General features: G+C 39.8%; 1 protein-coding gene across 2 annotated transcripts in view; it reads left to right on the top strand.

Annotated features, from left to right (window-relative positions):
- MSRA (methionine sulfoxide reductase A) overlaps positions 1 to 26,906 on the top strand; it is a 437,055-nt gene that overhangs the window by 141,523 nt on the left and 268,626 nt on the right. The window contains exon 2 of one of the 2 annotated variants that reach the window (XM_047717467.1): positions 21,160 to 21,228. The exons of the other annotated variant lie outside the window; for it this stretch is intronic. Coding sequence (XP_047573423.1) covers positions 21,160 to 21,228 — 69 coding nt within the window. The remainder of the gene's footprint in view (positions 1 to 21,159; positions 21,229 to 26,906) is intronic. 2 annotated transcript variants of the gene reach the window in all.

Raw genomic sequence — 26,906 nt, 5'->3', positions numbered from 1 at the left:
TGCTTTGGAATACTTCTTTAACGTGAGAGCTCAAGCAAAGGGGACTGTTAGCTGCAGGCTATCTTCTTTTGGCCATAAAGCCCACACAGTTGAGCCCTCTCCACATTTGGTCTCTAGATGACCCATAGTGACCATGCGTTTTCTGCAATTTGGCCAGTGATCTCTGGAGTGTCTTGAAAGGTTTGCTGTTTATCAACTCCTGGGTACCCCCTATAAGAAAAGCATTTGTAAAATGTTATGCCTGTTTGTGGAATTTGGAAAGAAGCATGGGGAAGGAAGTAGAGACTTAAGGTGGAACTTGATTCTCACTAGTAATCTCCCCCACCAATCCCTGATACCCTGTGTTGTGTGTTAGGAAGCATGAAATGTTGCACCTAGGATAGTAGGTAGGTGCCTGACTTATACATGCAGCCCAAAGGAACTTCTATTTAGAATATTTCTGTACAAACTAGGGCATGGTAATCTGAGAACTAAAAAAATAGGTAGGCTCTCCATTATAATACCTAGACACAACTAACTCCTCTGTGTTTGTTCCTAAAGTGTTTTGATTATACTAAGTATTACTAGCAAATAGTAATTGCTTGCTATTATTTTTAAATTAAGCTGTTGAGGTTCTTCAAGGGTATTATGTAGAAATCATGTTGTCTCCTAGCATGGAGCTTATACTCTGGCTCTTTCTGTTCAGAGGCAATTCTGTAGTAGTTCTATGGTAACCATTATTATTCAAACCTTTGAAATGATTATACATGTAGACTACAGACACATGGAATTTAATTAATTAACTAATTAAAAAATGATTTATTTATTTAATATTTGAGAGAGAGAGAGAGAGAGTACACGTGGAGGGGAAGGGGCAGAGGGAGAAGGAGATAGAGAATTCCGAGCAGACTCCCCACTGAGTGCAGAGCCTGACTCAGGGCTTGATCCCACAACCCTGAGATCATGATCTGATCCTAAATCAAGAGTTGGACACATAATCAGCTGAGCCACCCAGGTGCCTGGAATTTAATTTAAATGAGTGGGTTAGTACTCTGGAACTTTGAAAATTATGTTATGGGAAGGATAATCTTTTTAGTTTGCCTTATGAGCTCTGAGTATTTCTAGTTTCTCTTTTCAGATAATTAAGGAATACTGATATGTTTAGGATTTCTTATAAGATTTTACAAATACTTACTTTAAAATAATTTAAGACCCCAAGGAATTACAGAAATAGTACAGAGTGCCAATGCGCCCTTCCAACTAGCTTCCTGCAATAACATCTTATGTAGTCACAGTACGTTGTCCGAACCAGAAAACTCACATTGGCATAATGTGGTTAACTCAAACACAGACCTTACTTGGATTTCACATTACTTCATGTACTTTTTTGGGTGTTTAGTTCTAAGAAATTTTATCGTATGTTAAGATTTATGTAACTCACACAGTCAGCATATACAATGTTCTATCACTAGAAAGAAACTCCCCTAAGTGTCCCTTTAATAGTCACTTGTCCCCTATAAGGGGGTTTTCTGAGGATATGAAACCAGCAGTAAAAGCAGAGATAGATTTTGGGAAAGTGTTTAGTTTCCGATTGATTTCTGCAGTGGTACGTTTCTTTCTTCCTTCCTTCCTTTCTTTCTTTCTTTCTTTCTTTCTTTCTTTCTTTTTCTTTCTTCTTTCTTTCTTTCTTTCTTTCTTTTTTTTTTAAAGATTTTATTTATTTATTTGACAGACAGAGATCACAAATAGGCAGAGAGGCAGGCAGAGAGAGATGAGGAAGCAGGCCCCCTGCTGAGCAGAGAGCCCGATGTGGGGCTCCATCCCAGGACCCTAGGATCATGACCTGAACTGAAGGCAGAGGCTTTAACCCACTGAGCCACCCAGGCGCCCCTGCAGTGGTACATTTCAAGTGGATGACATAAAAACAACGGAGAGCTGTATTCAGGTTGTGAGCAATCCTACATTTACATCTACAATTTATTTCAAGCTAAATGTTATGTAAGGTGCAATGTAAGGTTTGAGGTTTATTTGTCTCATATAGATGTCAAGGTGTTCCAGCACCATTTGTTGAAACGATTATCTTTTTCTAATTGAATTACCTCAGCAGCTTTGTCAAAATGCAACTACACTCTCTATCCTGTTCCCCTTATTTATAGGACTCTCCTTATGCCAACCCCACACTGTCTTGATTATTATAACTTTGTAGTAAGTCTTGAAATTAGGCAGTAGAAGTCCTTCAACTTGAATTTCAAAATAGTTCTGGATATTTTATTAACTTTTCCCATTGTTGTTGAGATATAATTGACTTATAATATTGTCCTAGTTTAAGGTGTACAGTATAATGATTTGCTATATGAATATCTTATGAAACGGTGACCACAATAAGTTTAGTTAGCATCCATGATCTTACACAGTTACAATTCTTTTTCTTGTGATGAGAACTTTTAAGATTTACTCTCTTAGCAACTTTCAAATATACAATACCGTGTTATAAACTGTGGTCACCATGCTCTACCTTATATCCCCAGCACCTTATAACTGCAATTTTGTACCTTTTGGGCACCTTCACCTGTTTCCCTAACTCCTTATCCCCTACCTCTGGCAACCACCAATCTGTTCTCTGTTTTGTATGAATTTGGTTGTTTTAGGGTCCATATATGAGGCCATACACTATTTGTCTTTCTCTGTCTGACTTACTTCACTTAGCATAATGCCCTCAAGTTCCATCAGTATCACAAATGGCAAGATTTCCTTCTTTTTTATGTATGACTGAAAATATTCCACTATATATATATGTATATATGTTCCACTCTCTCTATATATTATATAGTGTGTGTGTGTATATATAGAACATATATATTCTATCTTCAGTATCTATTTATCCACCAATGGACACATTGTTTCCACATCATAGCTATTGTAACTGGTACTGCAGTGAATATAGGGGTGCAGATACCGCTTTGAGATAGTGCTTTCACTTCTGTTGGATATGTCCCCAGGAAGTGCAATTGTTGGATTATGTGGTAATTCTATTTTTAATTTTTTGAAGAACCTCCATACTGTTTTCCATAGTGGCTATACCAATTTATATTCCCATCAACAATACTCAGGGTTTTTTTTCTCTCCACATCCTTGAGTATTGTTTTTTTGATGACAGTCATTCTAATGGGTGCAAGGTGGTATCTCATTGTGGGTTTTTTAAAAGTTTTTTTTTTTAAATTTTTTAAAGATTATATTTTTTTATTTGACAGAGTGAGTGAGTGAGCACAAGCAGGGGGAGTGGCAAGCAGAGGGAGAGGGAGAAGCAGGCTTTCCACAGAGCAAATAGCCAGATGCAGGGCTCAGTCCCTGGACCCTGGGATCATGACCTGAGCCAAAGGCAGATACTTAACTGACTGAGCCACCCAGCCCCCCCCCCCCCCCGTTTTAAAAAAGTTTTTAATTTTAATTACAGTATAGTTAACGTAAGTATTATATTAGTTTCAGGTGTACAGTGATTCAACAATTCTATACATTATTCAGTGCTCATGATGATAAGTGTACTCTTTAACCCCTTATTTCCCCCATCCTCCTACCCACCGCCCTTCTGGTCGCTGTCAGTTTGTTCTCAAGAGTCTATTTCTTGGCTTGTTTCTTTATCCCCCTTTGTTTCCTGTTTTGTTTCTTAAATTCCATATATGAGTGAAATCATATGGTATTTGCCTTTCTCTGAGTGATTTATTTTGCTTAGCATTATATTGTCAAGCTCCATCCACGTTGTTGCAAATAGCAAGATTTATTTTTTTTATGGCTGAATAATATTCCTACACACATGCACACACACACACACCACATCTTCTTTATCCATACATTAATGATGGACACTTGGGCTGCTTCCATAATTTGGCTATTGTAAATAATGCTGCTATAAACATGGGGCTAGTTATGTCCTTTCAAATTAGTGTTTTCATATTCTTTGGGTGTATATCCTGCAATGTGATTCTGGGTCATAAGGTAGTTCTCTTTTTAATTTTTTGAGGAACCACCATACTGTTTTTAAGAGTTACTGCAGCAGTTTGCATTCCAACCAATAGGGAGTGCATGAAGGTTCCTTTTTCTACACATCCTCTCCAGTACTTGTTTTTTCTTGTTCATTGTGGTTTTGATTTGCATTTTCCTGATGATTAGTGATGTTAAGCACGTTTCATGACCTATTGGTAATACATACGTTTTTTTCGGGCAAGTGTCTGTTCAGATCCTCTGCCCATTTTTTGCTATTAAGTTGCATGTGTTCTTTATATATTTTGGATATTAAACTTTCATCAGATATATCTGGCTTGCAAGTATTTCCCCCTTTTGCCTTCTCATTTTGTTGATGGTTTCCTTTGCTATATGGAAGTTTTTTGGTTTGATATAATCCCACTTGTCTATTTTTGTTTCTATTGCCTTTGCTTTTGGAGTCAGATGCAAAAATTAAACTCCACGACTAATATCAGGGAGCTTACCACCTATGTATTCTTCAAGGAGTTTTATGCTCTGAGGTCATACATTCTTTAATCAATTTTTGGTTAATTTTTGTGTATGGTGTAGTAGGTGGGGGCCTAGTTATATTCTCCTGTGTGTGGCTCCAATTTTTCCAGCACTGTTTATTGAAGAGACTATTCTTTATCCATTAAAGACTCCTTTATTGTTAATTATTTGACCATCTGTGTGTGGGTTCCTTCCTTCTTTCCTTCCTTTTTGAGAGTGAGTGAGAGTGGATGGGAGAGAGGAGTAGAGGGAGAGGGAGAGAAAGAATCTTAAGCTGGGCTTGGAGCCTGATGTGGGGCTTGATCTCACAGCTCTGAGATCATGACGTGAGGCAAAATTAAGAGTCGGATGCTTAACTGACTGAGTCACCCAGATATCTGTGTGGGTTGATTTGTAGGCTCCCTATTCTTTTCTGTTTTTCGGTGCACTTGTTTTTATCCCAAAACCATACTGTTTTGATTGCTGTAGCTTTGTAATGTAGTTTGAAATCAGGAAGTCTGATACCTCTAGCTTTGTTCTTCTTTCTCAAGATAACTTTGGCTATTTGGGGGTCTTTTGTGGTTCCATACAAATTTTAGGATTATTTATTTAACTTCTGTGAAAAATGCCTTTAGACTTTTGTTGGGGATTGCATTGAATCTGTAGATTTCTTTGGGATGTATGGACATTGAATATGTTAATTTTTCTACTCCATAAGCATGGAATATAATTTTATTTGTATCTTTTAGATTTCTTTCATCAATGTCTTAAAATTTTCAGTGTACAGATCTTGTTTTGGCTATTTTAAGTCTCTTGATTTTCTATTTAAATTTTAGAATCAACTTCTTGGGGTTTTCATCTGCATTATTTCAAACTCTAGATTTATTTGGGGAGAATTAACATCTTAAGTCAGGTCTTCCAATCCATGAACATGGTATATCTCTCTATTTATTTGGCTATTTTAAAATTTTCCTAATAATGTTTTCAGGTATAGTTTTATACATATTTTTAAAAAATCTCCCTAAGTATTTCATGTTATTACAAATAATGCTACTTAAATATTTTTCCAGTTTCCTTTTTTTTGTTGCAACTATATAGCAATATAGCTTACTTTTATATATTCACTCAGTAAGTCTGTGATCTTGATAAATTTATTAACACAAATAACTTCTTGATAGGATTTTTTTATTTTCACAATAATGTCATTTACATATAAAGATCATTTTTCCTTATCTTTCCTTTTTATGTGCTAGCTGTAGGATTTTGGTAGATATTCACTATCAAATTCTCTTTGTAGTTTACTGAGAATTTTTTTAAAAAATCATGAATTGATACTAAATTCTGTCAAATATTTTTTGGCAGTTGTTGGGCTGATCATATATTTTCTTTTTTAGTCAGTTAGTATGGTAAATTATGCTGATTGCATTTTTTGAATGTTGAAACAATTTTGAATTCCATCGACTAACCTTACTTGCTATCATTATTATATCTTTAGAATATATTTCTGTCTTTAATATTTATTAAAGGATTTTTGTGTTCATATGGAAAATTTGTCTATAGTTTTCTTCTTCTTTGTCTGGATTTGTTATCATGGTAATGCTGGGCTCATAAAACGAGCTGGGAGAAATTCCTTCCTCCTTTATTTTTTGAAGGACATTATGGAGGTTTGGTATTATCTCTTCCTTAAATGTATCTAGAATTTCCCAAGGAATGGGCCCACAGTGTTCTACTTCAGATTTTGTATTCAGATTTTTCTATTTCTTTGTAAATTTTTGTAATTTGTGTCTTGCAAAAGTATGTTATTAACTTACTGCCTCTCAGCTCTGAATATATCATTCTGAATATGCTCTGTGATAAACACAGGAATTTCTTAGTATTTTTCTTTTAATGTGAGCATTGTCTTAAGCTTTCTCAGGAGAAGTTACTGGGGAGACTTTGTGAGATGAAGAGTCTCTCCTGCCATTTTTGGTGTGGGCCAGGTTTTACTGTGTGAGTATGAGGACCTCTGGTAGAGCTTGTTCCAGCCACTAGCCCAGAACTTTAGTCCCTGTATGACTGTACAATCTTGGCCTGGTTGGAACTTTCCTGCATTTCTCTTGACAAGGAAACCAGAGCTCCTGCACTGTCCATGTGCTCTCAGAGTCCCTGCAGACACTCAAAAATCCTCTTTGGATGTCCAGACCTTCGCTGAATACTCACACCACTGGTTTCTGATTGCCTGCATTCTGAAAAGTGGCCTATTGCTTGCTTAGCATCTCTAGATCAGCTCTGGTCTGGCCAAACCAGTGAACTTCTCTGCTCTCCAGTGGTTTAACTGCGCCTTCTCCAGTGAAGTTTGAATCTATCCACGTCTATCCTTCTTTGGGTACCTCAGTCCTAGAGCACCATAGAGAGTTTCCTTAGATTGTGTAGTTGCTTTTTAATCATAGTTAATATTCTCTATGTTAGACTTCCCCCTGTTTAACCTACTATATGGTTTCTATCTCCTGCTTGGATCCTGACTTCTGCACAGGAACTATTTGAGTTGAGACTTTTGTGACCTGTGAATTTTCTAGGAGACAGTGCTATATATTTAACCAGTACTTTTTCTTCTCCCCTCACTCACACTCCTCCCTATGTGTTTTAACCTGGGATTTTCCTAAGGTGAGGGAAGGGAAGAACAGAGTATGAAGAATGATATTTCTGTAAGAACTGATATTCAGCAAATAATGAGCAAGGAATATGGTTTCCTATATCACTTGAATGATCAGTTCCAGCTTGACTCTTCCAGTGTTTTATGGTTTTATGAATTTCTTGAGGTGCAGTAAGCACAGGATATAATAGGATCTTATTATTTTTCTGCTTAGAATAGAGGTACTATGATCTTAAGCTGCTATGGATGGAGTATCCAGGCTAGTAAAAAACCTAGTTTATATCGGCAACAACTTTGACTTTAGATTTGATTTTTATTCCCATAGGAAGGGGAAAACCTGTATTTCTTGTAGGTACCACTGTGAGTGGAAACAATCCAGCCATCTTCTTACTTCCATGTAGTCAATGAAAAAAGCACCTAAACTCAACCAACCAAACAAACCCCATCAAATTACAGAACATTTTCTCCATTGCAGTTAGGGCCTTTGGCATGAATTTAAATTTAGCTTTCCTGGGAATTTTGGGAAAACATTTTTCTTCATTGTTTTTGTAAGCCCTATGAGGCAGAGATGTAACTTCTCAAACAAAACAACAGGAAAAGTAACTAACAATCCTCTGGATAATGCAAATGAGTAAGAATTGCCAGAATTATTTCAGAATTGCTAAAAGTCTTACTCTGATATTTTATACACTATTCCTAGGCTTTAGTACTTCAGGAATGCCTGTTTTAGCAATCCCAGCACAATAGGGAATAAAGTTGAGGAGAACATAAATTACATAGAAATAGTCTCCAACTTAGAAATGGATCACATTTCCAGGAGTTGATTTGTAAAGCAGCTACTGGAAGTTAGAACACATTTATTGTATTAGTTATCTACTGCTACATAATTGATTATCCCCAAACTTAGCAGCATAAAAGGACAGCCATTTATTATCTCACAGTTTCTTTGGGTCAGCAGTATGGGTGTGGCTTAGCTGGGTGCCTCTGGATCAGGATCTCATGAGGTTACAATCAAGATGTCAGCTGTGCTGTGTCTTCTGAAGGTCAAACCAGGGCAGGGGTGAGGGGTGGGGGAATCTGCTCTCAAGCTCACTGGAGGCCTGCATACAAATGAACTTAAGAACAGTCCCACCCCAGCTGAGTTTTCAGATGAGACTGCAGCCCCAGCCAATACATTGATTCCAACCTGCAGGAGACCTTGAGTGAAAACTACCCAGCTTTGCATTCTTATCTGAAATGAAACCACTGCATCTGAAATGTACCTTGCATTTGAAGGTTATTCTTTTGCAGCAAGGAATTTTTGTCCTCTTCTCCTTGGGAGAAAATGTCCTTTCCATCTCCCCAAAGTGGAGATTTCTTTCTGTGGTTGAGTTAGTACTTGGGCAGCTTGGGAAAATAGGTGAATATTTTCTTTTCTCTATTTGTAGCCTGTGACCAACTTGACCAGTATGAATGGATGTGTTCTTGATGTTTGTAGGGTAGAAGGTAGAGTATATTTTCACACTGAGGCAGTATCCCATGGTGGTTACACTCCTAAGAAAGAGTTCTATTTGAGACTTATTATAGGTTGAGTAGGCCCTTGTAGGCTAGCTCACCACCATTTATAGCAACATGTTCATGAGAAAATGGATTCTTTATCCCCGATGTCCATCTTATAAACACACTTTTGAAATGTGACTCATTTTTAAGTTGGAGACTTGCTGTATTTCACTAGGTCCTCTCAGCTACCTTTCCCACAATAGTTCACATTTTAAACTATCAGCCTTTTGGGCAGATAAAGTGACAGAAAATAGAGATTACTGTAACTCACTCTTGGCAATAAGAGCCTGGGAAGACCTATCAAGACGTAATTTTGCTCACATTCAGATTTCCTGCAGGTCATGCACTGAAGTCCCTTTATAGTTGAGTAATGTCAGGCCATAGTCATCTCCTATGACTATGGGAGAGAAGGCAGTCTTAATCAGGTATTTCTGAAAACGCTTGATCAGATTTAGTACATGGGAAATGGTTTTGGCTTTTCTTACACTCCCTTTAGCTCATATTTATACAGAAGCTGATGGCCTTGCACTTGAGAGAGATGCCATTCAGGCCTCTTGAGTGGGTCCAGTGGAAGGCTGCTTGCCTTGGCCTCCCATGTACTTGATATTTTCAAATATGGCTGTCATTTTATTCAGAATTGTCAATCATTAGGTAATTCATCTAGAAATCACCCCATCACTTGACAACCCAAAGGTCTGCTTGAGCACATATTCAAGGAAGGCAACTAAATAGACTTTGCACTGCTACCTCTAAATCTCTACCCCTTTCTTAAATCAGATGAGCAAAGGCATGTTCTAAGAACCATCCCTGTGTCCACTTAACTCCCCCGAAATAAGATGTTCAGTTTTGCACCACTCTTTCATGGGAGGCAACTATTAAAAAAATCATAAAATGCCTTTTGGTGTCATTTGTAGAACTGCAGTTGAAGATTGTTTCTGCTGTGTTTCTTAATATTAATATGTACTGGGTCATCCAGTTTCCCATAATCAGCCATGTGACCAAGCCTGCTCTCTAAGAATGACAGATCCTTAAGTGAAATTTTCGGAGTAGATGAGTTACATGTGCTGTTTCTCTAATAAGAGCTGGATTTAAAAAAAACTTCACTGACATTGAAAATCAGTTGAAGCCTTCATAGTAAAAACTTCATTTATCTTTTTTGTGGGAAATACAAAATGTTTCAACCACTTTTAAAATTAGGAATGGTGAGCATAATCACTATTCAGTAAATCTAAAGTAGATTTAAAAATACTCTTATCTTCTATTGTGGGGGAAATTATAAGGCAAGGGGAAACAGGATGAGAGGCAGGAGGGACAGAGAAATGATTAAAACATGTGTCAAATTCCAGAAAGTCAAAATGTCCTATTGGTCTTTCTTCTTCCCTCCCTCCCTCCCTCCTTCCCTCAGTTTCTTCTTTCCTTTATCTCCTTCTCTGGCCTCTAAAAAAAAAGGTAAATCTGGAAACACCCCCCCCCTTTTTCTTAGGTAAATAATGTTTACATTTCATCCAAAATTTGAAATGATGGATCCTCTTCAAGTCCTTTCCCCTTAAAAAGAGTACAACTAACATTGCTTTGGAGAATGCTGATCAGTTTTAGGGAGGAAATGGAACGTTATCTCTATCTTGAGACCTTTTAGGATGCTGTAAACTACTGAGAATTTTAAAGTTTGTTGCAAACAGTTCAGGTGAGATGGTCTTTGGCATTTGCCCCAGGCCTAAAAAATATGTAAGCATCAGGCTGATCCATACTCAGGGGCTGCTTGCCCGCCACTGGCCACTTTGTATCTCAGTGTAGCCCTCTGCCCTGGGAAGAGGCCCTTGGGTTGCAGGGGTAATCACTGGGTAGCAAAGTCTGGACACATTTAAAATACTTCTTTAGATCTATTTTTGGAAAATGTATTACATCACATGGACCGAAGTTCAAAAAGTAAAGACAGAATGACGAAAAAAAAAACCGCAGCACTTCATACACATTATCCTGCTTGTTGATTTCTTCCCCCTAATTAATTATGCATGTTGTAGATCCATGTCTATACCTGTAGAGTTGTCTCGTTCTTTATAATGGGTGCATATTATTCCACTGCATAGATTACTTTATGCAAAAGGTTGGTGCCAATCTTTTTACAAACAATCCTGAAACAACATTGTACACGAGCACAATGTATTATAGAAGCTAATCTCTAATGAGTCTCGTTAATGTTCATTGTTAATGTTCTGTCTCTTTAACAATATTTTATTCCCCATAGAATCTTTTGTCTCCTTCTCCTTACCCCCAACAACAGATAATAATTTAATAAGTGGAAGGTTTATTGATTTTAATGGAAGCTAAATTGACATTTATTTTTCCATATCTAACTCTTCCTCCTTCTTCTTAAAGTCCTATATTTAGTTATATCTCCTTCATTTTTAATGTGAGAAGAGAGTTGAGACAAGTTTCCTGTATGGTTTATAACAACATACACCATTTTTGACTAGGAGCTTCCATTTAGATATAAAGTTATAGTTCCTTTTGATGAAAGGACAGCAGCAAGCGAGCAAATAGATCTGACCTACCCTATAACAGGCCCCTTTACAGTGCTGATGGGGAATGTTGAAAGGAAAGTTTGGTGTTGGTCCGGAACAGATTGCAAGGGGAGGTCTGGCCTGTCAAGCTCAGTTGAGCAGAGGGCTGGATCATTTATCACTGTCAGAGGGGATGGGGGCAGAGGAAAGGGGGAGGGACTGGACTGTTCTTGCCCATTGGCTGACTGACAGTGGATGGTGCCTCATGCTTCCTCCAGGCAGTCTATGTGCCATGGAGGGGCAAGGTGCTTCCTGCTGAAGGCTGCTGACATTTTCACAAGGAGGAAGAAAGAAGGCCTGATGCATGCTGTGGCTGCTGTATTGTCATGTGGTATACAGAACCATTGGTGGAATTAGGGGCATCCAGTTAAGTTCCAAAGTGATACTCGCACTCTAGCATGGGTTCAGAAAACGCCTCTGTGGTCTCATGCCTTAATTACATTCATAGGACTTAGATACTCTGCACAACATTGATTATTTTCATGTGGCAGAATTGACCTTGACAAATACTGGGGAAATGGTAGATAATTTTTCTTCATCTATGAGCGACGCCAGCTAGGGAAGCCAGGGTCCACTCCAAGTCCTTGAAGGGCACAGTTTATAATAATACTAAAAAGTATGATTTCTGTGTGCCCTTTTATAGTTATGTTTTTAACACCCACCTTAAAAATCCAAAATGTGTTTTAGGATCAATAGGAAGCATGCACTTTAGAAGAAAAGAAAATCATTGTGGCTTACATTCACATTGTTTGGTACAATGGCTTTTAACACTCGTATTCACAGAGATGTCACATTCATCAGGATGACATATAGATTTTAATCCTTAAACTAATCTTATTTTAAATGGAAATTCTCTTCTCAACATTATCTAATTTTGGTAGCCACTAGGAATTGGGTATGTTAAGAGGGGGCAGGGAGATTTTTAATAGAAGTGTGGTGGAAATTTTCCATCAATGCCTAAGTTAGACATGGTTCTTAAATGTAACTAATAACAGCATTACAGAGTCAAAATGGCATGAACAACGATGGCATGCTTTATTGAGATCATGTAGCGTGGGAACTCATGCTAGTCTGATAATAGTGGGGTAACAGGATGCATTAAGAGCTGTAGGCAGTGCTGCTACCATGGAAACTTTGTGTAGGTAAACCTGATCAGTGACCCTAAGACATGGGCTGGTTGGTGGTCTGTGAAGGAGGAAGAGAAGGCAGACGTTGTCTTACTATTTTTATGTCACTGTCAATAAACCCAGTGCCTGGCACATAATGAGTGTTTAGTAGTTGTTTTCTGCATGGTGATGTTATTGGGGCAGAATATGGATCCCTGTGTGTTGACCCAAGTCCCTCTGTCAACCCTCATTCCCCCTTCCCTCACATGCCTACCTATGAGTTCATTAGCTAACGAGCCCTACCCAGGTGAGGGACAATGTTCGAGATGGCCCTCGTCGGAGAGGATTGCCCAGGCCTGTGATACAACTGATTTGAGTTAGTCTAGAAGGCCCAGGATAGTTCCAGTGCTCATGACTTAGGGGGCATTGTCTCACTGAGCAAGCCAGAAAGTTCAGGGTACTTAAAACTGAAAAGGAAAGGGCCCTTTGATGAGGCCTTATATTAATCAGGAAATAATCTGCTCATTGGTTATTTTCATTTAAGAGAGTTTTTAGGCTTTCTGTTCTTCCTCGTCCTACTCAAAGAAGACATTTAGATTTTTATAATTTGAAAATAGACATGGTTGGATCTAGATTTCTTCTGTATCAAGTTTGCCTTTTAGTTTTTTTTCTACATTTTGTAGTTTACTGATTATCAAAGAAATATTTCCTCAAGAGAAATTTGGAAGTAAATAAAAGCATAAAGATGGAAGAAAAATCAGCCACAATTCAGCATATAGAGGCAGCAACATTTACCTTTGTATCCTGTTTCCTTGTGGTCATTTTTCTGTGCTTTTGTTTTTAATTGAGTAGGATCCTTTTTTTTTTTTTAATCTTGCTTTTTTCCCCTCTTAACTCTATCTTATTCCTATTTCCTGATGTCATAAAAAAAAGCCTATTTATGATCATACTTTTAAAACTACTATGTAATATTTCACCTTGGGACTGTGCCATAATTTACTTTATTATCTTCCTTTTGTTGGGTCATTTAGGTTGCTTATAGTTTCTCACTATTATAAACTATTCTATTGTAAGTATCTTTGGAAACCTTTGGCTTAGTTCTGATTTCTTAGGGAAGATACGTATACTTAGAATTACTAGGTCAAGGACCTAAACGCCTTTGATGCTCCTGATGCATATTGCCAGACTGCTTTCCACATAGATTGTATTTGGTTCTATTGTATTGAATTCTCACTTCCATGAGCAGTGCATGAGAAGGCCCATCTCCCTACTCCTTCATGAGTACCTACTACTGATGTGTAAGTTTTGCCACTTTCGTGAATTGGATGTGGTATATCATGTAATTGCGTATCTATGCATGTGTTTATTCATTCTTTTTACACGTGACTCCTGTTCTTTCTCTCTGGCAGTGGGATAGCTGTCTTGTACAGAGTTGTGGAAGCCTACTTGGGGTGCATGATGCTGGTTTCTGGGGCCCCTGGCTTGCCTCTTACCCTCTAGTCGTGGGTGCCACTGTGTTCACTTTCCTTCCCTCTCCAGGGTGATCCTGTGGCCTCTGCCAACATAGGAACATAGTAAGATCATTATAGGCCAGTTTTTCCAAGGACCAGAACAGAGCTTGTGTCTGAGGGTATGTGCATGTGGTGTGTCTGTTCCGGGTACGCTGAGCAGACCTCAGAAAACACAGCAGGCACATCATGAGAAATAAAAATATTCCTTGCTTATGTAATGCCTTACTCTTCTTAAAACATATTCCTATCCTCACTGCCTCACTCTTTCAACTGGAAATCTTCCCTTGGGTTCTCTCAACAAGTTTGTTGGTTAAATGGAGATTCTTAGTGTAGGATCTGTGATTTATTTTTGCTCCCACAACACCTAGTATCTGGCCCGCACCAGACACTCAAGATGTAATTGCCAGTGGGTATGAGCCAAAGACCACCCCCCCGCCACTGCCGAGTATTTCGGTTATGCTTCATCAAGATGTATTATGGTGTAGGCCAGGTTCAGGAACAGGTTGGACCGTGCCTTGTTCTCTTGTTCTGCCCCATTCTTCTCTGACGTTGTGAAGTTGGGGCTTCTGCCCGAGGGATGTTGCGAGGTACAGGGGCTGCCTGAGTTGGGGCTTTGTTGGCTCCTTTACCGGCCAAGAGATGCAGCTTAGGTTTGCTGCACATGGAGCAAAGGGAAAAGGGGGAATGGTGTGGGTGGACGGGATTTAACAGGAGGGACAGTGGTCAGGGCATGAGGATACAATCTTGAAAGATACATGAATTTTTTTCTTAGAGCTACAATCTTAAATTTTTCCAACTGATTTCTTCTGTTTTGTGTGTGTGTGTGTGTGTGTGTGTGTGTGTAGCTTGTCTTTTGTTTTTAGGGCAGCTCCCACTAATATGCAGTTGTTGGTTACCACATGAGGAAGACAGAGCTGGCCTTCGCTCTCCTCCTTGAGCTTTGAGAGCAAAGCTCCCCTCTTTGCCCACAGCAGTTGGGGACATTTGTCTCGTTTCCACCATTGCCATTACTGGGGACTCCTTGCTAGCCTCTCCTGGCCACAAATCCCATCTGCCTCTAGCACACACTGACCGGTCAGTAAGGACCCGGGCTTCTTTGGATGCAGGATGGGTGGAGAACAGAGGTTGGGCCTCAGGCCGAGCAGGGTCCCAGCAACCTGCCCACTGCCATGTAACTTCCCAGTATTCCCCTCCTCACATACAGAGTACACTGTTGCGGGCAAAACCCACTCTAGGTTGACTTTCACCTTAAGATACCAGAGAAAAAAAATTGCAGTGAATTATGTAAAGGACCACGGTGTATAGGAGCAATAGAGAGCCACAGTGCTCTGGGCATAGGTGACCAGAAGCATTATTACCTCTCTTTCCCTAGTGTACCTGTCTCATATATCAGGGACTGGGCGACAGGTGTATCCTCAGGACTCTGCCTCCTCTTTTTTTTTTTTTTAAGATTTTTTATTTATTTATCAGAGAGAGAGAGGGAGAGAGAGCTAGCACAGGCAGACAGAATGGCAGGCAGAGGCAGAGGGAGAAGCAGGCTCCCTGCAGAGCAAGGAGCCCGATGTGGGACTCGATCCCGGGACGCTGGGATCATGACCTGAGCCGAAGGCAGCTGCCTAACCAACTGAGCCACCCAGGTGTCCCCTGACTCCTCTTTCTTTACAAATCCATACTCACAGTCATCAAGTCATCCTGGAAATGCTATGGAGGGCACCTTGGCAGAACCAGGGCCCAAAATGCTCAGTCATTGTGATCCAGGGTCCTTCTGCTGGAGACAGGAGAGGCTGATCTGAAGCCAGGGCGTAGGGGCCAAATATGAACTCTGCTTAGTTCCAGTCTAGCTCATACCTCAAGACCCCAGAAATTTGCAACCTGGAGAAAGAGCCACAAAGAAACAGACAATGAGAGGGAATGTGAGACCACATTTTGTTTTGGGACTTGACAGATTTTTGACAGATTTTATTACCATATGACTGGGATAAAGGTACTTTTACTCCAGCCCCAAATTGAAGCTAATCACCACCAATAAGTTTTATAGCAGCATGAATGATTGATAGTAACACTTGAGAAGTATGTGTTGGGTTTTTGCTGGGTTAAAAGCGTGGCTAGGAGGAGCTTGCACTGTTAACTGACCTGTAGCTCTGAGGCTTTAATCTGACACAATGCTGTTCCAGTCCTGGGATGATGGTTCTGGGTCTTAGTAGCTGAGCAAGGATCCCAGGTTAGGCACAACTCAGTTCCTGGAGCCTCGAGTTCGGTAGTGTTGCCACAGTCACCCAGACTGGAGGAGATTGGCCCTGCAAGAGAATAGTGAAAGTCTGAGGGCCCACCCTTCAGTCCCTTATTTCCCTATCTCATCCCCCCCACCCCCCAGAAGATATGTGTTTTAACTCTCTCTTTCTGAACACAGGACACGGAGCTGATTACTTGTTGGTTTACGTCTGAATTTGTGTTATTGCAGGTATATTATTGAACAGTTTCATTGCCTTATTTTCATAAGCTTGAAGTGCATTAGATATTCACAAAACAAAAGAAAAAAAAAGTGTCCGTATCCTCTTCTAAAGCTTTTAAACATGTCCCCCAAATCCCCTTCAACATCTCTCTGATAGTTGACTTTGACCCAATCTTGCTCTAATTAACCTTGCTGCTCCACAAGCACTGGGCTTTCAAGATAAATGAAAATCTGTTCCTTGTCCTCATATACCCTTGACTGAGGACACATCATGGCCATCAGCAGAGGTTATCCTCCTGGAGCATGTAGCTTTGGAACATGCCCCCTGTGGAGTGGGGGAAGGGACAGCTACCTGTCCGGCCAGATTGGAGACATCCACCCTGCTGTGGTGAGCAACAGATGTCCCTGTCAGTGACCTCTCCCATCTCCATTTCATGCTCTGTTGGTAATCAATAGTTAGTAACCAATCAATGAACAACTTTTCTGTTTAATCAGTTTGATTGTTTCTGGGGTGACATGTGCCACCAATTTTGAAAAAAAATTATAGATGCTTATTAGGTTCCCAAATGAGCCCATCCCTTCCCCCCACATCTTAATGACCTACCTAATGTGTTTAAAGGATCTCTGGTTCTTTGGCTCCCAAATACTTGCTTCAGCAGAATTTCAGTAGGAAAGTGCCCTTGGAAGCTAAGCCTTGGTTTCTAGGAGTAGAACTGCCATCACTTGGTTTTTAAGAACTCACCATTCTTGCAACATGGAATGGAAAGTAGTACTTAGATTTCCCCCTATTCTTTGATCCCTAAAGCTATACGTAGAGATTGGGAGATTTTCAAAGGATCTTTTTTTTTTTTTTTAATTGGAATTTATCTGTAGAAACAAGAAGGAAAGTGTCTTCTTTTTTTGTCCATTTTTCTCTTTTATTCACTTAGACCAGGAATGACAAAACAATTTCATCACATATGCATGTATATCTAAATAATAAGAGACTCTGTGAGATGCCAGGTTGAGAAAAGATTTTGTGGTCCCATTTGGGGACCGGGAGAGTCTGCCATGGTTGATGAGTGGTGTCTGTCATGACTATGGAGGTGGAGGAGAGGTATATCATGGGTCATGCACTTGTCATTCCTGACTCAAATCTTGTGAAAAATAAAGTCACACAGAGATGATAATGCTAATCTAACAGTTAAGAGGTGTTTGCTATGTCCCAGACACTGTTTTAAGTGCTTTACATATATTAACTAATTTAATTCTCAAAGCGGCCCTCAAGGTTGGTAGAAATGAAGAAACTTGTACAAATGAGGAAACTCGAAGTGAAATGACTAAGCCATGTTCCTTACAGCTAGGAGGTGGGAGAGCAGAGGTTCAAAGTCAAGGCAGACTTGCTCTAGGGCCCATGTCCTTAGTTGCCGACACTGTGCTATCTCTTCTTGGCTAATGCTGTGCCTTTGTTGCCCAGGAGCTGACTCAGCTGCAGTTCAGAAGAAAATGCAAAATCAGGTTTATAGACTTGTTATCTTTCTGTCTTGGTCTCTAGAATAAAAGATAAAGCAGGGTCTAGGGGAACCTTAGCATTGAGGAGAGAGTTGCATATGAACTTCCTCCTTCACTCTCCAGTTCACTTTTCTCCTCCACTGGCTCTGCCACCTTCTGAGATGAGAGGTGAATTGGATGGGAAGAGGGTAAGACATTTACGCAGTGGAACAGAGAGGAGTTCCTTGGTCTCTGGGCTGCCTGGCTGGGGAAACTACTTTTGAGTGGCCATTTTCAATGGATTGTTTTTGTGTCAGGGACATATGTACACAAAAATAAAGAGATGTCCTTAGAGTATCAAATAACATATCTTTTGTAATGGCTGAAGAGAGACTTTTCAGTATTGTTTATGTCTTCTGTCAGTAACTTAACAATTACTTATTGAACTCCTATGCATTGTCCCCCATTGGGCAAGGATTATCAAAGTGGTGACCCAAACTAGATATGAGACCTGCCCTCCCTGTGCTTATAGTCTGTTTGTCCAGGTAATGACTAAGTGTAAGATGCAACTCTGGTGAGTGCTGTAGAAATCAACAAGAAATCAATGGTAGTAGAGAATGAGGATCGAGGTGTTTAGACCACATGGGTCCTTGAAGGCCACATTAGAGTTTTGACTTTAGCCTAAGAGCAATGGGAAGCCATAGAAGGTGGGGAAGGAAATTGGGGAGTTTGTGTCATACAATGAGTTTGTTTTTCTTTTAGAAAGGTAATGCGAATTAGAGAGGGGACATAGATGACCTAGAAGTATTTATAGGAGTCCAGGCAAGGAGATCACAATGATTTTGGTGTGAGGGGAAGAAGTGGAGGGATTCTGGATGTCTGGAAGGTAAAACTGGCTAGATTTGGTGGTGGATTAGATGTGGATAGTGAGGGCTCAAGAACAGGCAAGGATGCCTTAGAAATTAGGATAACAGTCCTGTTCCTAGAGATGGGGATGCTGGTAGAGGGCCATGTTTAGAATGGAAGGTCATCTTGTGCTGGTGGTACTTTTGAGCTGTCTGAGAGTAGATATCAAATAGGCTACACTTTTCATGGTAAATGTGTAGTGTTTTGGCTGGGCTATAAATAAGCCTTGATGGATTGTCTGGGGAAATCAAGTCCTGTGAGAAAAAAATTTTAACCCATAATTTTGTTGTTTCTTAAAAATCTAAACATATTTTCATTTAGAAAATAAGAATCTAACAATGGCAAAGGAAATTAATAAAGGTAAGAATCTTGTATAATCTCCCTAGTTGTTTTAATTTTTGTATGTTTCTCTGCCAGAGAAATATTTCTCTTCCTATAAACATTCATATTTTAATTAGTTGTCATTATAATCTGCATCCAGTGTTGTAATAAGATTGTTTCACTTACCATTATCCCAAATATTTTTTCACATATTTATATATCTTTCAAATGCTCTATTTAAAATATGCTACATAATATCACATGCTTTTGATAAATCATGAATTATAATTTTCTAAGCAATGTTAGTACTTTTGGATATTCATTTGATTTTCAAGTTTTATTATTATAAGTAATAAATATTCTTATTTGTGTGATTTTTTTTTCACTCTTGCATTATTCTTTAGGTTGAATTCTTATGAGTGGGATTAGTGAATCAAAGAGCTTGACTAGATTTACAACTCTTGATATGCATAAAGGCAAACATTTTCAGAACCACAGGCAGGGACTGTGGAGTGGTGACCTTAGAACAGAACTGTGACCTCCATGTCAGACCTCATCACATTTCTTTGGATTCAGCAACCAGTGGTTCTAACCATATTAATGAGTGCTTGACAAGGTCCCATGGCCACCTGGGACCTGGGCTGGTCTCTTCCCTTCCTCCAGGTTTTCTGTTCCTAGGCTAGTGCCACCATCACCGAATAACCACTGAGAGCCCCTGAATTGATGGTATCCTGCAGAGGTCTTCTGAACTTGACTGAACCTCATAAGCCTTCAGGTTCTAAAAGACTTGCAGGGTACTGGAGAGGCTGCTTGGGATTCCTATGGGTTTGGATGGAGTTCTCAAGACTTTTCATGCCCCGGTCCATGCCTACCATTGTGTCATTCATGGCCACTGCTTCTCAATGTATCACCTCTGCTATGCCCAGACTAGACTCTGTTCTGGCCCCAGATGATGCCTCAGTCATATCTAGACTCCTGGCTCTCATTCAGGTTGCTTGCTCACTCTCTGCCTTTCCAAACCCTGCCTCTCCTTCAGGATGCTGCGATGGTTGCCCTTCCTCCAGGTTGCTGGATCTCACTCCCACCCAGCTTGCTATTCCTCTGCTGTGAACTCTTACAGTACCTTTAGTCCCCAATTCCAGAACTTGGCACATAATTGTAAGCTTTCTGGTAAACTTTGACATTTTTATGTTGTGAAGGTAATTTTAATTTCCACAGGGGCAGGAACCGTATCCTACTCTCCATAGCCCCCTCAGTCAGGCTGTCATGCTGAGCCCTTGCCAGTGCTCCATAAACTGAATGGGACACAGGAAATCAAAATGTATGTGCTATATGAAGCAGCATCAAGGCTTTTTAGCCATTCTTATGTATTTTCAACTTAAATGCCCATATTCAAGGACTGCTGAGGATATTATTCAAATACTTGTAGATGAATCATACTCAGCTGGGTTCTATCTGCCTGAAGTTTGAGGGGTTATGAGAATAAGTTAATGCTGGAAAACCATAACCTGGTCACCTTCTATTTCTAAGTCCTTGCTATGCCCAGGGTGGGGAGGGTGTTGGTGGAGGAAACCAGCAACGTACTCAACCATGAAGAGTAGTTGAGAAACACTGGCATATCCATTTGGTCTGTAAGAAGGCAAGTGTCTGTGGCTCCTGGAAACAGTGGCTATATTGTAGTGAAATGATGCGTTCTATTATTCTGTTTTTTTAAAAAATTGGCCCCAGTGTTACCCTGCTGTCCTCATGGCTCACTTCAATGATTGGGTCAATGTTCTGATTATCAGGAGTATTTAGAGGAAGTCTCCCCAGTTCACCCGGGACCCTGAGTTTCCCTTCTTCTTCAGGGGCTGGCCTGGTCCTGTGGGGCCTCTCTGGCCAGGGGTCAGGAGCTTTGGGGCTGGGCTATCTCTGCCGCCACCAGTCTTAGGGCTCTGCACAAGCTCGGGCCTTGGCACCCTCATTTGTAAAACCAGGCACTTGAACTAGACCATCTTGAGGCTCTTCAGTAACTGAGATTAAAAACAGAATAATTGAAACTCTCTTAAAAGGGTAAGCTTTGGTGGCGTTTTTAACTAAAAACGAGAAATAGACTCTTTGACACATTTAATGACATGTGTTAGTATGTGTGTGGAACTTTACACTTAACTTGTATTTCTTTCTTTCCTTCTCTCCCTCTTTTTTTTTTTTCTAGCCAAACATCATGTCAATGGCAATAGAACAGTTGAACCTTTCCCAGAGGGAACACAGATGGCTGTATTTGGTAAGATATCAACTCTGAAAGAAAACCCAAATTGTGTGCAAAGACTAGTGCCAAATTTCTGAGTTTTAGCAAGTGTCCTCAGGGCTTCAAAATCTGGGCTCTTCTAGATATTTACAAGTCATTGGAGCCAAAAAAAACTATCGAGTTCTTAGTATTTCTGGGATCAGAAAAGCTTATTCTATAGAATTTAATATGCTTTCTTTTCTCACTTTGCAAACCAAATATCAAACTGTGTATTTGCTATTTCTAACGTCCACACTGTGAATTAACCTGATAATTTACAGTTTGAGTTTTTCTTCTCTAGAAGGGTTCCCCCCCAACATTGATATGTAATTTTGTCAACGGCTGGGGTTCAAGAAGTTTTGAGTTGTTATTCCACAAAATCAATCTAATTGAATAATCTCTTTCTCTTCCATTATGAATTCAGCATATTCCTTAGAGAAAAATCAGTTAAAATGTCTTAAACAGAATAAAATTTAACCCCTGAGTATATATTTACAATATACAATTATGTGGCTGAGCAGAACTTCTCTGTTAGATTCCAAACCTTTTGGTGACAAGGTCCTTTTTAATTCATAGCTCCTGACCTCCATATTTAATGTCACTTAAGCTTACTTCAAAATGTCTCTACACCTGGCACTTTCTTTCCCTGTCTTCTTCCCTTTCTCTCTCCCTTCCCCTCCTCCTTCCCTTTTCTTCCTGACTCCCTCTTCCTTTTAACCCCCCTGTCCCCCCTTCCCTGGAGCAATGCCCTGGTGCCCTTATCAATCTCTCAGGGATTATTGCCTCTGTCCTGTGGATTTTCATTTTCTTGTATCTTCTGGATCCTTCCCTTCGGCCTTTATTTTTCATTTTTTAAAGATTTATTATTTATTTGAGAGAGAGAAAGAGTGAGAGAGAGAGAGAGAGAGAGCACGAGAAGAAGGAGAGTCAGAGGGAAAAGCAGACTCCCCGCTGAGCAGGGAGCCTGATGCTAGACTAGATCCTAGTACTCTAGGATCATGACCTGAGCTAAGGCAGTTGCTTAACCAATTGAACCACCCAGGTACCCTCCCCTCAGCCTTTAGATAGGTTTTATGGTTGGCTCCATTCTAAAATCCTGAAGTCCCCTGACTTTATGCTGTCCTCTAGCTTCCTTTCTACCCTGATCTTGATGATGGTCTTCTACAAAGGCTTTTGATGTAAAACTGCTTTAAGCATGGAGGTGTCTTTGAGGTGGAAATTAGCCTCAGGATGACCCATCTCTAAATTAGCCTATTCAGGAAAAGCATTAACTTATTCACAGAGATGGAACCAGAATTAGTAATCAATTATGATTAACAGTTGCAGAGTTATGAAACAGAGCTAATCCTGCCTGGGTGTTTGTAAATCTTGCTCTGTATGGGCTATCACCTTTTAAAATACACTGATCAGTAGTTAGGAACTATTATGCTCAGAAATGTAAATGGAGAATTTGATTTTTGTAGCAAAAAAGCATAATGGACACTCTAAAATTATGTGCTAAATATTTGATTTGTTAACTTTTCCTCTGAGGACTCATGTTCAGATGATGCCATTTTACTGGAGTTGTGGGTTTAGGACTGTTCCCAGGTGACAGCAGATGTCACATCAGTCCTCAAAGGGTTACTTTGATGATTTTTTTTTGTTTTTGTTTTTGTCTTTCGGATTTTTCACCCCCAGACATGTTAGAAACTCAGTTCCATGTCATGTTGGGAAATATAAAATGAGACTGACTTATCTTAGCAGGTTTCCCTTTGTTGTGCTGTTGGAGGAAAGCTTCCTTCCCAAAGGGCAGACCAAGCACCAGGCAGGCAATGATGTTGTTTGGCCAGAGAATGAGAAATATCAGTAAATAAAGCTCCTTGATGAGATTATAATTATTATTTGTCATGGTTTTGGTTTATATTGGCTTTCCTAAAAATCCTAACCCATAGCCTTCATTGTTTGGCTTTGGGCAAGCATGGTTCCCCTCCTATAGAATGAGAGGGCTGACAGAGTGCTCTGAGACTCTTCCCTTTGCTTCTACATCTCATATATTTAAGACCGAAGGCTGATCTGGCAGTAGGCAGTCCCCTGAAAACCCACTGTGAATGGCCAAGGTGTGTGGCTTTTAAAAGAGGTGAATTGTATATAATTTATACAAGTGCAGAGTTACACAGATCGTAAAAATAGAGTATCTTTGGACAGCTAAGAATTTTTACATTATGAGAACTGGGGTTTGGCTCTTACACATGCTTAAATTAAGGCCTCTATTTGGGTTAAGTATGTGCAGGCATTTTTTATTAATGTTTTAAAAACTGTTCTCATTTTATATTACTTGTCCTCCTGGCCTGCAGTGGAGAGAGACAGCAGGCGGTTTTGGGGGTGGGCTTCTCTCATTCCGGGTTGTTTATAGCTTGACTGAAAAAGTTAAACCAAGTATATAGCACTTGGCTCTTTGACGTATGTTGGACATCTAATCCTCTTGGCACCTTGCAATGCTGGTAAGAACATGTAATTCTCTTCCCAGAGAGCTCCTGTGAGTTACCAGCGCCACTCGGCCAGTGATATGGTGGAGGGAGAATTTGAGTCCAAGTCTAACTGACCCTGAAGCCCATGCTCAGCTCTTTTTAGGATGTTCCCTGACACTTAGCCCTGGTTGGAGGAGTTGGAGGGACCACGGGGCAAGTCTGGTAGCTGCAGAAATGCTTTTCAGCTGGATCCATGCACAAAAGCATGCTATCCAGCCAAGCCAATTTAGCAAACTGATTTGTGAGTTTCTATGCATTCCCAGAGTGCTCTGAAGGACTCTTGAGATACAGCCTTTGCTGGGAAAATACTATTGGAATGACATCTACTATGCCGTTTTTATTCATTTGATTTTAGTAGCATGGATTAATGTACAGGAGACTGTTTTACATCTGCCAGACTGTGAGTTCGCCAAAGTACCAATGGCACTTTCTACTTGTGTCGACTCATTCTTCACCCATGTAAGTCTTAATATCTTATGATCAAATAGTATCACCAGTTTCAATTTTATTATCTATTGGTTAATCATTTGAATGTACATTACAGAATCCTGTCTACATAGGAACTTTTAAATTTTAATCCATTCTAAAGTGGTCATTGAACTGCCATTAAGCAATTAGAGTGGATAATGTAAGGAAATGGAGTGTGAGGACAGGGCACATTCCACTGTGAAAAACACACGAGTGCAGCATTCTGTCAAGTGACCAAGGAATAGATAGACGGTTTCTTCATTTCTGGCATATAATCTTCACAGATTATTTTTAAGATAAGATGTTCATTTTTTCAGATTTTCTTTCATGGCCCATTTGTTAGTCATTGTCTTGTTTTTGTGTGGCCACGGTTCTTAAGCTTCTTTGTTGCTCTTTCTGTCCTCTGCACTTTAGGACAATGATAATGAAGGTAATAGGCTCTGCTCACCCAGTGGGCTTCTCCTTGTCTGTGTATGATGCTCTCTTTCAAGTCAGTGGGAGCCCTTTTTCCACAAGCTGGAGAAGCAGAACCGAACATTTTGCAATTACTTAATGTCTTTGTTCCTGGTGGCTGAGAGTGCCCTATGGCTATCATCCCTTTAATCCTACAACATCCCTGTGAAGTGGGCATTATTGTGCTCTGTTAGAGACAGAGAAACTGAGGCACCCAAAGATGAAAGAAATCTGGTCAAGTGGAGGGAATGCTTTCTCAGGCATGAGGACATCCATATTACATTTGCTAGCATGCTGTGCCTGACTTAGAAAGGTTCTCTCCAGCTCTCAATAACTTAATGAAAGTGACATCCCGTTGGCAGTGAGCCACTCCATCCACGCAGAGAGCACAGGCTCCAGCCTTTCATGGTGGTTGTTTTAAGCCTAGAACAACTTTTCATTTTATTGAAAATACTCCATATTCAAGAAGATTTATTTCAAAATAAAATTTAAAAAAATGATTAATTGAGGAAAATGCAGAGAAGTTGGGAGTTGCAAAGATTTGTGAATTTGGGAAGATTTTTAGTACAATAAAAAAAATGAAATACAGTTTTTAGGAACACCTGGGTGGCTCAGTAAATTGAGCATCTGCCCTCAGTTCAGGTCATGATCCCGGGGTCCTGGGATCGAGTCCCATATCTGGCTCCCTGCTCAGCAGGGAGCCTGCCTCTCTCTCTGCCTGCTGTTCTCCCTGCTTGTGCTGTCTTTCTGACAAATAAATAAATAAAATCTTTAAATAAAATACAGTGAACATCGATATATTAAATGAAGTAAACAAATAAAAAAAATTACAGTGTGGTAAACTAGACTTACATTATATATCATACAGTACCAACACCAGTAGTTCTACTAACTTCAAGATTTTCCTCAATAAATATTGTTATATTCTTTCTGAATGACTTGAAATTAAAAGTTAATTCAAATTTATAAAACCTGACTCAAAGCTCTTCAGTAAGAGACGGAGAATTGATCTGATTTTGCCCTTGCAATTTTCATATTGTACTACTAGTGTCCAATGATATAGGGTGATGAGCATTCCGTCACTAGAGGTATTTAAATGATAGAGTGGTCATTCCTAACCAATTGAGAAATGGGATTAAATAGCCTTTTAGAGCCTTTCTTCTTAGTTAATGAGCATTTGCCTTATTTCAGAATTAAACCTTTTGGAAAAAATTATTTCTAACAAGAAAGCCTTTGATCCTATCATTTAGAAATCCACACCAAGGCTGTGTGTTGCAAGGTAAGATTCTGCAGTGAGGAATCTTAGTGTACAGCAATTGATACCAGTGACAGCAGCAGAAGGATCTCTGTGAATTCTTAGGGTGGGTTTTTAGGCTCCCAATAGCCTGACAGCAATGGCTCTGTGATCTCAAATCCTTGCAAAACATGTTTTCTTTGTCAGGTTTTCTTAGGGCTTCTCAAATGAGAGGGAGTGAAAGGCAATCCAAGACATCATGAAAATGTGCTGATGACCTTGTTACAAATCTCTGTTTATAGCCAGGGTGCCAAGAATTTACTAGACTGTTTCTTAAATAGGTGTATGGAAGGGCTGATTCCAGATCAGGGCTTGGGACTGGCACAGGCCCACAGATGCACCACAGTCCAGGGGCCTCATCTTCAGTACTCCAAAGGAGAATGAGATCGGTGTCTTTAAGATGAACCAATCATAAGACATTTTTCCCTCTGACTTCAGTTGGAGGTGAATTTTTTGAAACAGCCACAGTTATTTTGTCTGCTAGCCAAGAAAACAGCATTGAAAGCAGCAGGCAATATGTCAGACTTCAAAGGAAAATATATTGGTGTCTCATTGGCTCGAATCCAACATTATGTTGGTAAATAATCAAATCCCGGTGTGGCATATTTCTCCCTGAACCTTGACTGAAAACCATTGAAGACCATTCTGTGAGCTGTGGAGTGGCAGTCACTCATTCTAGGAAAAAGGCCAGAAAGAATGACTTTGAAATGTGTTTATAATTAACTAAACAATCTAAATTCACAAGACTGTTAGAACAGCAGGCTGCTAACTGGTGCAAACTTCTTAAGTGATGAGGCACTTGGGGAAACAAAAATAGGCCTTCTTCCCATATATTCTGAAGAACCTTTAAGGGAAAATAATTGGGCATTTAGGGACATGTTTTAAGATGTATGTTATTTTATATGTCTTTTTTGTGTGCGTAAAAGTCTCAATTTGTATTTTCTTTTTGTGCG

The sequence above is a fragment of the Lutra lutra genome, chromosome 2 (assembly GCF_902655055.1).
Source record: "Lutra lutra chromosome 2, mLutLut1.2, whole genome shotgun sequence".
Taxonomy (NCBI): Eukaryota; Metazoa; Chordata; class Mammalia; order Carnivora; family Mustelidae; genus Lutra; species Lutra lutra.
The sequence above is the reverse complement of the archived record's forward strand: the minus strand, read 5'-3'. Positions and strand labels throughout refer to the sequence as shown.